The sequence below is a fragment of the Sapajus apella genome, unplaced genomic scaffold (genome assembly GCF_009761245.1).
Source record: "Sapajus apella isolate SASKATOON/1434 unplaced genomic scaffold, GSC_monkey_1.0 scaffold76, whole genome shotgun sequence".
NCBI classification, from domain to species: Eukaryota; Metazoa; Chordata; class Mammalia; order Primates; family Cebidae; genus Sapajus; species Sapajus apella.
The window spans coordinates 8257711-8270100 of NW_022437016.1; the positions used below are offsets into that span (position 1 = coordinate 8257711).

The 12390-nt window shown below is 35.5% G+C and overlaps 1 protein-coding gene across 6 annotated transcripts in view; it reads left to right on the forward strand.

Moving 5' to 3' along the window:
* The window catches only part of RABGAP1 (RAB GTPase activating protein 1), a 172820-nt gene that overhangs the window by 52527 nt on the left and 107903 nt on the right, over positions 1-12390 (forward strand). For 4 of the 6 annotated variants that reach the window (XM_032251610.1, XM_032251608.1, XM_032251609.1 and 1 more), the window contains 6 exons: positions 714-948; positions 2108-2312; positions 5146-5320; positions 6213-6370; positions 11193-11303; positions 11686-11752. In XM_032251610.1, the coding sequence (XP_032107501.1) occupies positions 714-948; positions 2108-2312; positions 5146-5320; positions 6213-6370; positions 11193-11303; positions 11686-11752 (951 nt within the window). The other 2 variants (XM_032251614.1, XM_032251612.1) reach the window with 2 other exon arrangements.

A 12390-nucleotide genomic window follows, 5' to 3' on the forward strand; every position in this document is an offset into this window, starting at 1 on the left:
TCACTTGTGGTTTTTCTTGGCATTGGGCCATATCCACTTGATTTTACACTTACTTGCTTCCTTGTTGAGGAACTAATAATAACCCATCATGACTCTCTGCAATTACTTGATATTATTGAAATACAGTGCTTTTATTTCTCAGGACTATTTTATACATTTATGTCAGCTTTACTCAAGTATTTTAGAACTTTAAGAACCTGTTCATATCATATAAGTCTTCCTCAGAAATACAAGAGACTTGTATATGGCAGGAGTGGTAAAACATGTGAAAATATATTGCCTAATATGTATGTTTCTGTTGATATCTTTTGGAAGCAAGCACATTTTTTCTTTTTTTTCTTACGGCTATAGGAGACACTAAGATGTTCTTTTTAAAAGCATTATTTCTCATCAGACAAATAAAATTACAAATATTTTAATTGTTAGTTTAGGACACAGTAAAAGACTTTGATAACATTGACAGGCAATCACATATATTTCTGGATATTAGTCTCAACTTCGCTATGTACTTTTTCATAACTATATAAATTGAGAGAGCAGCTGTGGCCTTATTCATTGCAGATCTTGATTTATTCTATTTTTTTTAAAAACATTCAGAAAATATCTTTGTGTCAAAAGAAATGCTAATGATTTTCTTTAGAATATGAACCCATTGTAATCAGTACTGGGCAATCTTTCTCACTTTGCTGATTGCATGTATTTGTGACCCTTAGATTGTAGGGAATGGAAGTGAACAGCAGCTGCAAAAAGAACTAGCAGATGTACTGATGGATCCTCCAATGGACGACCAGCCAGGGGAAAAGGAGCTTGTGAAAAGGTCACAACTGGATGGTGAAGGAGATGGGCCTCTTTCTAATCAGCTCTCCGCTTCATCCACCATTAACCCTGTGCCATTAGTAGGGCTCCAAAAACCAGAGATGAGCCTGCCAGTGAAACCTGGACAAGGAGGTTAGGATTGCTGCATTGCTTGCATAACTGAAGGTTATTGTTTTTAATATGTGAGTGTCCACCCTGTACTAGGTTTTATTTAGAACAGGCAAAACCATTGTCTACATTCTCTAGAATCTCCAAATTCTAAATCTAGGGGGATGTGAAAGGAGTAAATATGTGTACCATTCTTATTTCCATTTAAATGTATTTCAGTGGTACTGGAAGAGAAAACATGGTTAAATGACATAGGGGGAGACTTTTTTTTTTAAATTTCCCTAGAATGCTTAAAGATTTTTCAAAGAAAGAAATAAGTACAATATTAGAGAAATGGAGGGATAATTCTGGGTGAACAGATGTTTGCTCCAGACCTGAATAGCTCTATGCGAGGGGTTGCCAAGTTGAAAAAGGAAGACTAGAACGTGGGACAGAACGACATAGCATGAGTGGAGAAGGACAACTTAAAACCTCATTTAGAAAAGTGGGTGTTAAAACTGTAGATGTTATAGGAAAAGGAAAGCCAAGGGAATTGAGAGAACATAATGAAGTGGCTAAGATGATGAATGAGAGAAATAATTTAACAGTGCAGGTTAGAAAGACGACAATCAGAGATAGGAGTTTTTAGAGTGAAAAAATACTAAATATATATTTGACCTGAATGTAAATTATAAAGTCCAAACACATTGGAAGAGGCAGAAAAGTGAATCAAATCTGAATCTGATTGAGACTGACTCTACTAGCACTATAGTTTGAGCATCCATTGTCCAAAATGCTTGAGACCAGAAGTGTTTCAGATTTCAGAATTTTTGGATTTTGGGATATGCATATTATTACCTGCTGAGCACCCCAAGTCCAATAATTCGAAATCTGAAATGCCCCAAATAGTATTTCTTTTAAGTGTCATGTAGGTGCTAAAAAGGTTTTGAAATTTGAAGCATTTCATGTTTCAGATTTTTGAATTTAGGATACTCAGCCTGTACCTGAAAATCTTGGTGTTTCTGACAGAGTTCTAGTGTGAGATTTCTGGCTTTCATGGGTATTTCTTTCAGGGTATGGCATATGTTATTTCATTAATACTTAATTTTAGCCCTAATTATTACTTGCAGATGTTTACTTGCTAATTATATCAACAAAATATCAAAGTGAAAATAATCACTTCCCTATTCTTTGTTTCTTTCAGATTCTGAAGTTTCAAGTCCTTTCACACCGGTGGCCGATGAAGACAGCGTAGTTTTCAGTAAACTAACTTATTTAGGCTGTGCCTCGGTAAATGCCCCCAGGAGTGAAGTGGAAGCCTTAAGGATGATGTCCATCTTAAGAAGCCAGTGTCAGATTTCACTAGATGTTACCCTTTCAGTGCCGAATGTATCTGAAGGAATTGTGAGGTGAGACTGGTTTATTGAAATCTTTTAATATTTACATGAGGTCCCTGACCTGTTGCATTAGAAAGAAGCAATAGTGACTAAAATAAATATTAATAGTTATTTTACTTGTGTAATGTTTCATTTACCTAGCACTTATGTCTTCCAAGGACTGTGACCTTTGTGAAAAATGGTTATTCATTTGTAATAGTTTTTCATACTTTTTCCAATCATGTGTAGCACATTAGACATTTAATGTAATGTTTTGGGGATAAATGAAATATATGACATGAGTCAGCCTAAAGATTATATTTTCCATGTTCCCTCAATGAAAATACAAGCTTGACACCTTAGTTCAAAATGGAGTTTCATGCTGAGTTTCCAAGTTAAAAGAATTTATTAGTATATATTAACTATGCCAGTATACCTCTTAAGATGAGAAAACTGGCCAGGTGCAGTCGTACATGCCTATAATCCCTGCACTTTGGGAGGCCAAGACAGGTTGATCACTTAAGTTCAGGAGTTCAAGACCAGCCTGGGCAACATGGTGAAACTCTGTCTTTACAAAACATATAAAAATTAGCCACGCATGGTTGCACATACCTGTAGTCCCAGCTACTCGGGAGGCTGAAATGGGAGGATCATCTGAGCCCGGGAATTGAAGGCTGCAGTGAGCTGTGATTTACTACATCACTACAGACTGGGTAACAAAGTGAGACCCTGTCTGAACAAAACAAAATGAAAAAAAGCTCAGAAAACTGAGGCACAGAGAAGCCTCTAGAAATGGCTATGTGTACTAATAGAACAAATAACAATTGCAGATAGCTAATCAGATACCTATATCAACCAGCTAAATAAACAGTTGCTCAATAGTCAAATGACTGCTGCTAAAATAACTTTTTCTGTTACCAAAAAATATGCTTATTTAAAAAAAAAAAAACCACATAAAATAGTCTTAATTCTACTCTCCCAGTAATAAATACAGTTAACATCTTGGCTTATTAAGATCTTCTTTGCATATTGGTATGTGTATATGTCTGTGTATGTGTGAATATAACTGCATATATACATACATAATTATACAACTCTCAAATTTTTTTAACAGCAGTGGAATTGTACATACCATCTTGTACTTAGTTTTATGTCATAAACCTGTTTTCATGCCAGTAAATATGAAAATTTTAATTTATGATTACATGTGAATGGTTTATACATAAATAACCCTTCTCTTACGTTAGATATTTTAAGATTTTTTTCCTTTCAAAGAAAAAAGCATGAACAATAATAGCTAATTTTAATTATATGGGAGTATCGGTGATTTATAAATAGGTATCTTTGAGCTCAGTCTTTGTAGTGTTCTATTGATTTTCTGAGGATAAATTTCTAGAAGTAAACTTACTGAGTTTGTCCATTTTTATTGCTTCTGATAACGTTGCCACTAGCCATCTAGAAATATTGATCCAGTTTATACTTTTATCGGTAGAATAGAGTATCCGTTTCTCAGAAGTATTTTTGGACTTTCATGGTAACAAGAGTAGTAGCTGTTGATTGTAGTAAAATGAATAATCTGTATATGTAATTTTTTTCCCCTTATTTAAAGAACTATTTCGCAGAGACTCACAAATTGTATTTATTAATGATAAACTATTAATGAAATTTGTTAGCACTCATTTCTCTGTGTTTCTTATTCAATATTCATTCCTCTAACTGAAGTTATACTTCAGTATATTTTTAATTCTATAAAAGAAGTTAGAAAACTAGTCTGTCTTACCCCACATTTTCAGAGTTTTCATGAAAGTGCTTTCAAACCTGCATTAGATCCCCTTCCTAGTTATTTCCATGATGAGCAGCGCCCTTTAGGCTTTCCCCATTAATGTCGCTGGTCACTTAGTGTTGAAATTGCATAGTTTCTTTTTAAACCTTTCATAATTGTTCCTTAATGCCCTGAACAGAGTCTGGAATGTTGTAGGTATTACATAAATATTTGTTGAATAAGTAGATTTTTGAATGAATGCTGTCCCTTTGATTTTTTTTTTTTTTACTGAATGGTATCTTTTTGATTTTATTCATGATTTTTTTGAGGAGTTAGCATTTTGTATAAACACTGCCCTTATTTTCCGTGAGTCAAAAACAAGTTTGTTTCAGTCTGAGGAGGAAAAAGTTTTTTTGGTTTTTATTTTTTTGAAAACAGTTTAGGTCTTTTTAAAGGAGATAATTAGAAGCACAGCTTTGCCTAGAGCGATGGTGGCTCAAGCCTGTAATCCCAGCACTTTGGGAGGCCAATGTGGGCAGATCACCTGAGGTCAGGAAAGTGAGTCCAACCTGGCTAATATGGTGAAACCCCGTCTCTACTAAAAAAATTAGCCTGGCGTGGTGGCACCTGCCTTAAATCCCAGCTACTCCGGACGCCAAGGCAGGAGAATCACTTGAACCTGGGAGGCGGAGGTTGCAGTGAGCTGAGATCATGCCATTGCACTCCATTCTGGGCAACAAGAGCAAAACTCCATCTCAAAAAAAAAAAAAGAGAAAAAGAAGCACAGCTTTAGTGATATATTTTGGTAGTTTAATTTACATAGTAGCCATCTCTGTTTTTTTGCAGACTATATAAGAAACGTGCTCATTGATACTGTTTATTCCTTTCTGTTTGCCTCCCTAAAACATGATACCGTATAGTTGTTAGTACCATGGAATTATGTAATCAGTAGCTTCAGGAAGCCACATATAATTAAAATTTAAGATTAATATCCACATACCAAATATATGATCTTCTTACTAGAAAGAATTAGTCTCACATCTTAATATGAATATAGTGCAAATTGTTCATAATTCCTCTAATCATCTCTTTGTCTCTGAACAGACTCTTAGATCCTCAGACAAACACTGAAATAGCAAACTACCCTATCTACAAAATCCTCTTCTGTGTCAGAGGGCATGATGGAACTCCTGAAAGTGACTGTTTTGCTTTTACTGAAAGTCATTACAATGCAGAGCTTTTCAGAATACACGTCTTCCGGTGTGAAATACAAGAAGCTGTAAGTCCTCAAGAGAAAACTGTCTGCAAATGAAACTTCATCAGTGCCCTCACTAGGTTGAAATGATTGTGGTATTTATTATGGTCACTCATAAGCCAAATGAAATTCTCTGTTAGTGTTTTAGTGATTTTAGCCTGATGGGCCAAAATATATATTAACTAAAAATTTGATTAACCAGAACCTTGTTGTTACTACTAAGAATGTCAGAGGAGACCTGTTGGCTACTTTTGATTGAGTTAAGTAGGCATTCTGGTTCTAACATTGACAGATTTGCAAACCATTCTTTTAAGTCAAAACTTGTTAGGACTGTTTTCATTATAATATCTATAGATAGTTTCTAACAATGAAGGAAATTATTTTTTAGTTGGATTTCTAGTGCTTACAGCCATTTCTTTTTTTTTTTTTTATTGAGACGGAGTTTCACTCTTGTTACCCAGACTGGTGTGCAATGGCACGATCTCGGCTCACTGCAACCTCCGCCTCCTGGGTTCAGGCAATTCTCCTGCCTCAGCCTCGTGAGTAGCTGGGATTACAGGCACGTGCCACCATGCCCAGCTAATTTTTTGTAGTTTTTTTAGTAGAGACGGGGTTTCACCATGTTGACCAGGATGGTCTTGATCTCTTGACCTCGTGATCCACCTGCCTCGGCCTCCCAAAGTGCTGGGATTACAGGCGTGAGCCACCGTGCCTGGCCAGTCATTTCTTTTTTAAAACCCTTTGGCCATTTTTAGTGTTGCTTCCTTTATAGGCCTAACAAATTAGGTAATTTATGAAAAGAAATAAATGGGGTAAAGATAATTATTGTCCTCCAAAGTACATGACCTTCCAGCCTTAATTAAAAGTATTTTATATCTTTCAATAACAGCCCATTTCCTAACATGTCTGGTTGTAGGTAAGCCGGATACTTTACAGCTTTGCCACTGCCTTCCGTCGTTCTGCCAAGCAGACCCCACTTTCAGCCACTGCTGCACCCCAGACTCCTGACAGTGACATCTTTACCTTCTCTGTGTCTTTAGAAATAAAAGAAGATGATGGTAAAGGTTATTTTAGGTAGGGAATTGTATTTTATTCATTTTCTTGAGTTTCTATTAACATGCTGTGGTTCAGGGAAAATTCTAGGTCAGATTATAACTTTCATACCATAAAATAATTGCTTTTAAAGGGAGGGCTTTTAAAAAATGTGGGTGATAAAGGAAAATAAATACGTAGATTTAACAGAGGCAAAGTTTGAAGAAATTTTATGGTTGCATGATGACTTTATTTTAATTTTTTTTATTTTTTTTTGAGACAGAGTCTCATTCTGTCACCCAGGCTGGAGTACAGTGACACTGTCTCGGCTCACTGCAACCTCTGGCTCCTGGGTTCAAGCAATTCTCCTGCCTCAGCCTCCTGAATAGCTGGGACTATAGGCATGCACTATCACTCCCGGCAGATTTTTGTATTTTTAGTAGAGACGGGATTTCAACATATTGGTCAGGCTGATGTTGAACTCCTGACTTCGTGATCTGCCTGCCTCGGCCTCCCAAATAGCCCATGTCACAAAATGATTGCATTATAATCAGTAGTTGCATGTAGAAGTTTGTTTCCTCCATGTCTACCTCATTGAATTGGTAAAATGAAGTTATATAAAAATGTAAATTTTTCTGATACTTTGCTTTTAAATTAAGTACAGTAATTGGTTTATTAGATTATTTATTAGAAAAACTGATAATTCTACCTTCCAAAGAATTACATTTCTCTCTTCAAACTTTGGAATTGTTATGCCATCTGGTGGCCATTTTAGTGTACAGTGCAGCTTAAAACTTTGAGGAGTAAAGTATGGAGGCATTGTGCTCTGTGCTTTCTAATTAGGTATGTTTCTATTACCTCTCCTTTATTTTTGGAGATAGGGTCTCACTCTGTTGCTCAGGCTGGAGTAAAGTGTGGTACAAATATAACTCACCGCAGCCTCAACTTCCTGGACTCAAGCAGTCCTCCCACCTCAGCCTCCTGAGTAGCTTGGACCACAGATGCACGTCGCTATGTCTGGCTAATTTTTGTTTTAAGCTTTTCTAGACATGGGGTCTTGCCACTTTGCCCAGGCTGGTGTGGAACTCCTGGGCTCAAGTGATTCTCTCAGCTTGTAGAGTGTTGGGATTAAGGCATGAGCCACCATTTCTGGCCATTTCTATTCTGAAAGAAATGTTGTGAGGTGGTCCTTCCTACCGTGTATATTCCTGCCCTGCAAAGTGGAAATTATAATCTATATAATTTTAGGTAATTTTTTACCTTGTTAAGAAACAAACCTTTAAATATTTTTTTTTCTTTCTTTCTTTTTTGAGACAGTCTTGCTCTGTCACTGAGGCTGATTGCAGTGGCATGACTTTGGTTCGCTGCAACCTACAGCTCCTGGGTTCAAGCAATTCTCATGCCTCAGCCTCCTGAGTAGCTGGGACCATGATGGTTGGCTAATTTTTTGTATTTTTAGTAGAAACAGGTTTCACCATGTTGGCCAGGCTGGTCTTAAAACTTCCAGCCTCAAATGATCTGTCTACCTTGGCCTCCCAAAGTGCTGGGATTATGGGCATGAGTCACCACGCCTGGCCATTTTTTCTTTATTGAAAATATTTATGTAGTTTTTGTCTGTAAATTCTAATTATTAAATAGGAAGGATTAAGATCCTTCAGAAGTATCAGTATAACTTCTGTTCCTTCTGAAATCAGGCATATTCAAAGTAGAATGGTCATAAATATTTCTGTTCTGTTTGCCCTCATACTGACAAAGCACCATTACAGAAAATCCCTGGATAGTCAGATTTTCTTTTCATGTTTGTTAGGACTTTATTCTCCTTTTGCTTCATGGCTTTACTGAATTTGTAGTTTATAATAAACACTGTTGTGCTAACTTAAATATATTATTTAAGTATAATGATCAATATACCTAAATATATTAAATATATTATTTAGGTGTAATAATAATTATTACAGCTAAATAATTGTTACACCTCAATAGGGTAACACAACAGTATTTTCAATGTATGAAATAATGGCAAAATATATGTTGCTTTGTCAGATTTAAACTTGTCAAATGCAGTTCCTCTTATCCAGTAATTCTATAATTAATGTATGGGAATTTATCTGCAGAAATAATCCTTGAGGTGTTCAAAGAATTATTAGCATGAATGTTCTGCTACATACTGTGTATAATATTAATAGCAAATTTTAAAAGTAGAAATTAAATGTTGACTAGAGCAGTAAAACGTTGGTTTACGGATATTACTTATCCCCTGTCCAAGACATATTTGTGTATAACACAGCACAAGATTTACTATGGTTTTACTTTAACATAAATATAGACAAAGTATGATGAGAAGAATTAATGCTCTTCTTCTCATTTCTGAAAAAGTATAATTTTTAAATTACTATAATTAGAAACCCACGTCTCTATTTTGCCCATGGGAATACTGAGCATTTGCTTGTTTGTAGAGACAGGGTCTCATACTTTTTTTTTTTTTTTCTGAGATGGAGTATTGCTCTGTCACCCATGCTGGAGTGCAGTCTTGGTTCACTGCAACCTCTGCTTCCCAGGTTTAGGCAATTCTCCTGTCTCAGCCTCCTGAGTAGCTGGGATTACAGACATGTGCCACCATGCCTGACTAATTTTTATATTTTTAGTAGAGGCAGGATTTTACCATGCTGACCAAGCTGGTCTCGAACTCCTGACCTCAAATAATCCACCTGCCTCAGCCTCCCAAAGTGCTGGGATTACAGGTGTGAGCCACTGTGCCCACCTAAATTGAGCATTTTAATTCAAAGCACTGTTCAAAGCACTTTTTTGTTTTACCTAATCTGCTAACCATTCTTATAAAATAAATTAGGTAGTTGATAACTGTGCTTATTTATAGGTAAACCCAGGGAAATTAAACCTGGACTTCAGTTTCTTATTTTATACAATAGGAATTAAGTATTAGCTTCCTTACTTGAATTCATTCAATGGTATAGTTATAAGACCAGAAATATAATCTAGGAGCCTGACATTCAGTGAGGTGAATACTCACTGATTACTCTCCATTCTCCTTCCTGTTATTTCAGCCCTGTAGAGTCAGGACACCAGAGACGACTTTTTATCTGTTGTTGTTGTTGTTGTCCTTTTAAACTGCCAAACAATGATATTATATTTACTTCAGCATCCAAAGAACATAGAGACCAGGGTATCTATTACCGGTTGAATAATATTGAGACCCTTTCAATCTCCTTAGGTGAAAACTGTCATAAATATTTAACAGTTTGGTATGCAAAGGTTTTCTTTGAATGTTTTTGTCATTTATAGACTCTTTTGCTAAGTTTCTTTGATTTTCTAATGGAAGTATTCAAAAATGTTCTTGAGTTAGTATATATTAGTAGTAATAAAGTACAGAAGGGCTTCAAATTAATATTTCTTTAGTGCTACCTTTAAGTTTCAGTAGGTATTCAGAGCTTTCACCTCATGGGTTACAGTATCTACTAATGGTTCTATTGTCATTATCTTAAAGTTATACTGAAATAAGATACAATTTAGATTTGCTGCCTATTGGCTGATGGCCATAGATAGATGTTTACGTTTGAGAACGATGAGCTAGAGAAAGTAGTGTGTGGAAGAATAGGGGATTATTTTGGTAAACTGTCATTTTAAGAATATTGCTGTGGCTCACATCTCTAATCCCAGCACTTGGGGAGGCCGAGGTGGGAGGATTGCTTGAGCTCATGAGTTCGAGACCAGCCCATGAGTTCGAGGCCGTCTCTACAAAAAACTTAAAAATTAGCCAAGCATAGTGGCATGTACCTGCAATTGTAGCTACTCTGGAGGCTGAGGCAGGAAGATAACTTGTACCTAGGAATTTGAGGCTGCAGTGAACTATGAGATTGTGCCACTGTACTGCAGCCTGGGCAACAGAGCAAGATCCTTTCTCAAAAAAAGAAAAAGAATATTTTTAGCTTTTTAATTAAGCTGATGTTTATTAACTTTATCACTAGGTAGTATTTTATAATTATTACACTGGTTTATAATAAAGTTAACAGTGCTTAAGGGTGGTATTAGGCAACAGCTTATTATTGGCCATATCTTCCTTGTTTCTATTACTTTTTAAAGATACTTTGTTTTGAAACTCGAAGGATCTTTGATTAAGTATCTTTTTCTTCATTATATATTTAAGTAAAGAAGGTGATAATAATTTATCTGTAAAATCCAGTGATAAATATAAAGGAAAGAATACTTAACTTTTAAAAATTTTGCATGTCAGATGCCATGCAAGGTGCTTTACAGAAACAAAAGAGAGAAAATTAAGGTTATGTTTTAGGGGGGGCATAGGAAGGATTTTTCTAGCTTTTTAAATGCTTTAGTGGTTTACCTGCAAATATCACATGATATTTTCTTTCTTTCATTTTTTTTTTTTTTTTGAGATGTAATCTTGCTCTGTCGCCCATGCTGGAGTGCAGCAGTGCAGTCTTGGCTCACTGCAACCTCTGCCTCCATGGTTCAAGCGATTCTTCTGCCTCAGCCTCCCGAGTAGCTGTGACTATAGGTGTGTGCCACCACACCCAGCTAATTTTTGTATTTTTCGTAGAGATGGGGTTTCACCGTGTTGACCAGGCTGGTCTCGAACTCCTGACCTCAAGTGATCTACTCACCTCAGCCTTCCAAAGTTCTGGGATTACAGGCGTAAGCCATTGTGCCCAGCCTCAAATGATATTTTCACATCAAGAGGCATACAATGATTTTTTTTTTCTTTTTTGTTATTATTTGCAAACCAGGCACAGAAAAGAATCAGAGATTTGAGGTCTTTGTTTAAAAAAAATGATTCTAGTATGTGACAAGAAAATGCTTTGCAAAATTAATGAAACATGTTGGTCTACAGTGCAGTTCCCAAAGATAAGGACAAACAATGCTTTAAACTACGCCAAGGAATTGATAAGAAGATTGTCATCTATGTGCAGCAAACAACTAATAAAGAACTTGCCATTGAAAGGTAAGTATTTTCAGTAAGTTTAGTTTAAATACAAATTTTGGCTTTTACCAATCTAATGGCATAGTCATATACTGTATTAAAAATGTATTTACAAAATATTTTGTTCCCTAGGAAATTATGTTGTTTACTGAAGTCAGTGCTTCATTACTTTGAAATAGCTTCTATAAATCATCAGCTAATATGCTCACTTCATGTGGTAATAAGAGACAAACGGAATTAGCTGATTTTGAAGCAAGATTTATTATTTTAGCAACACAAATTTATTGATAATTTTAATGTGTCCTCTTTTCTGTCAGCAAGAATTTGTTTTTAAAGTGGCCTAATGTAAACATTTTTTTGTGTTATCTTTTTTCTTAAATTTATGTCAGTTCTTTTTTTGCAGGTGTTTTGGTCTTCTGCTTAGTCCAGGAAAAGATGTACGAAATAGTGACATGCACTTACTAGATTTGGTAAGCATTTCTTTTTACTGGAAAGGTACATACTATTTCCTCAGTAAAGGTTATTTCACTTTTTCTCATATGAATCTAATGTTAAAACATGTTTATGAAGGTGATCTTGTAAGCTACAAAAAAATACACAAAGATAAGACAATTTCCTTTTTCCTGGCTAGTGATTACAAGCCTGACTTTGGATAAGCCTTAGTTTCTTACTGTGTGGTGGTGCTAAAATTCTTGCTTAACTATTTGGGTACAGTTGATGTGATAATCAAAAGAGAAAATTTAGTAGAGAATTATTTATAGACTGTCATGTGTTTTACCAATAGTAGGAGTTAGTATTATTCCCGTTATCTGAAAATCTTTATTTTTAAAACTAAAAATTAAATGGTGGTAATTCACTTGAAAGAGGATTTTAACATCAGATTTAGGTTGTGAATTTCCTTAATGTTTATATAATTTGATATGATTCGTAAACATTTACATGTAACCTCAGGACAGTTGCATAAATAATTGACACATTTTTTAACCATAACTGTAATCATTCACATACACTTATCTGATCCTCTTCCATATTCTTATATTTTCGCAGCTTCTGGTTTTTAAAGGCAGCATGATGGTGGTTACCTGTTGTTCACTCACTTTGGCATTCA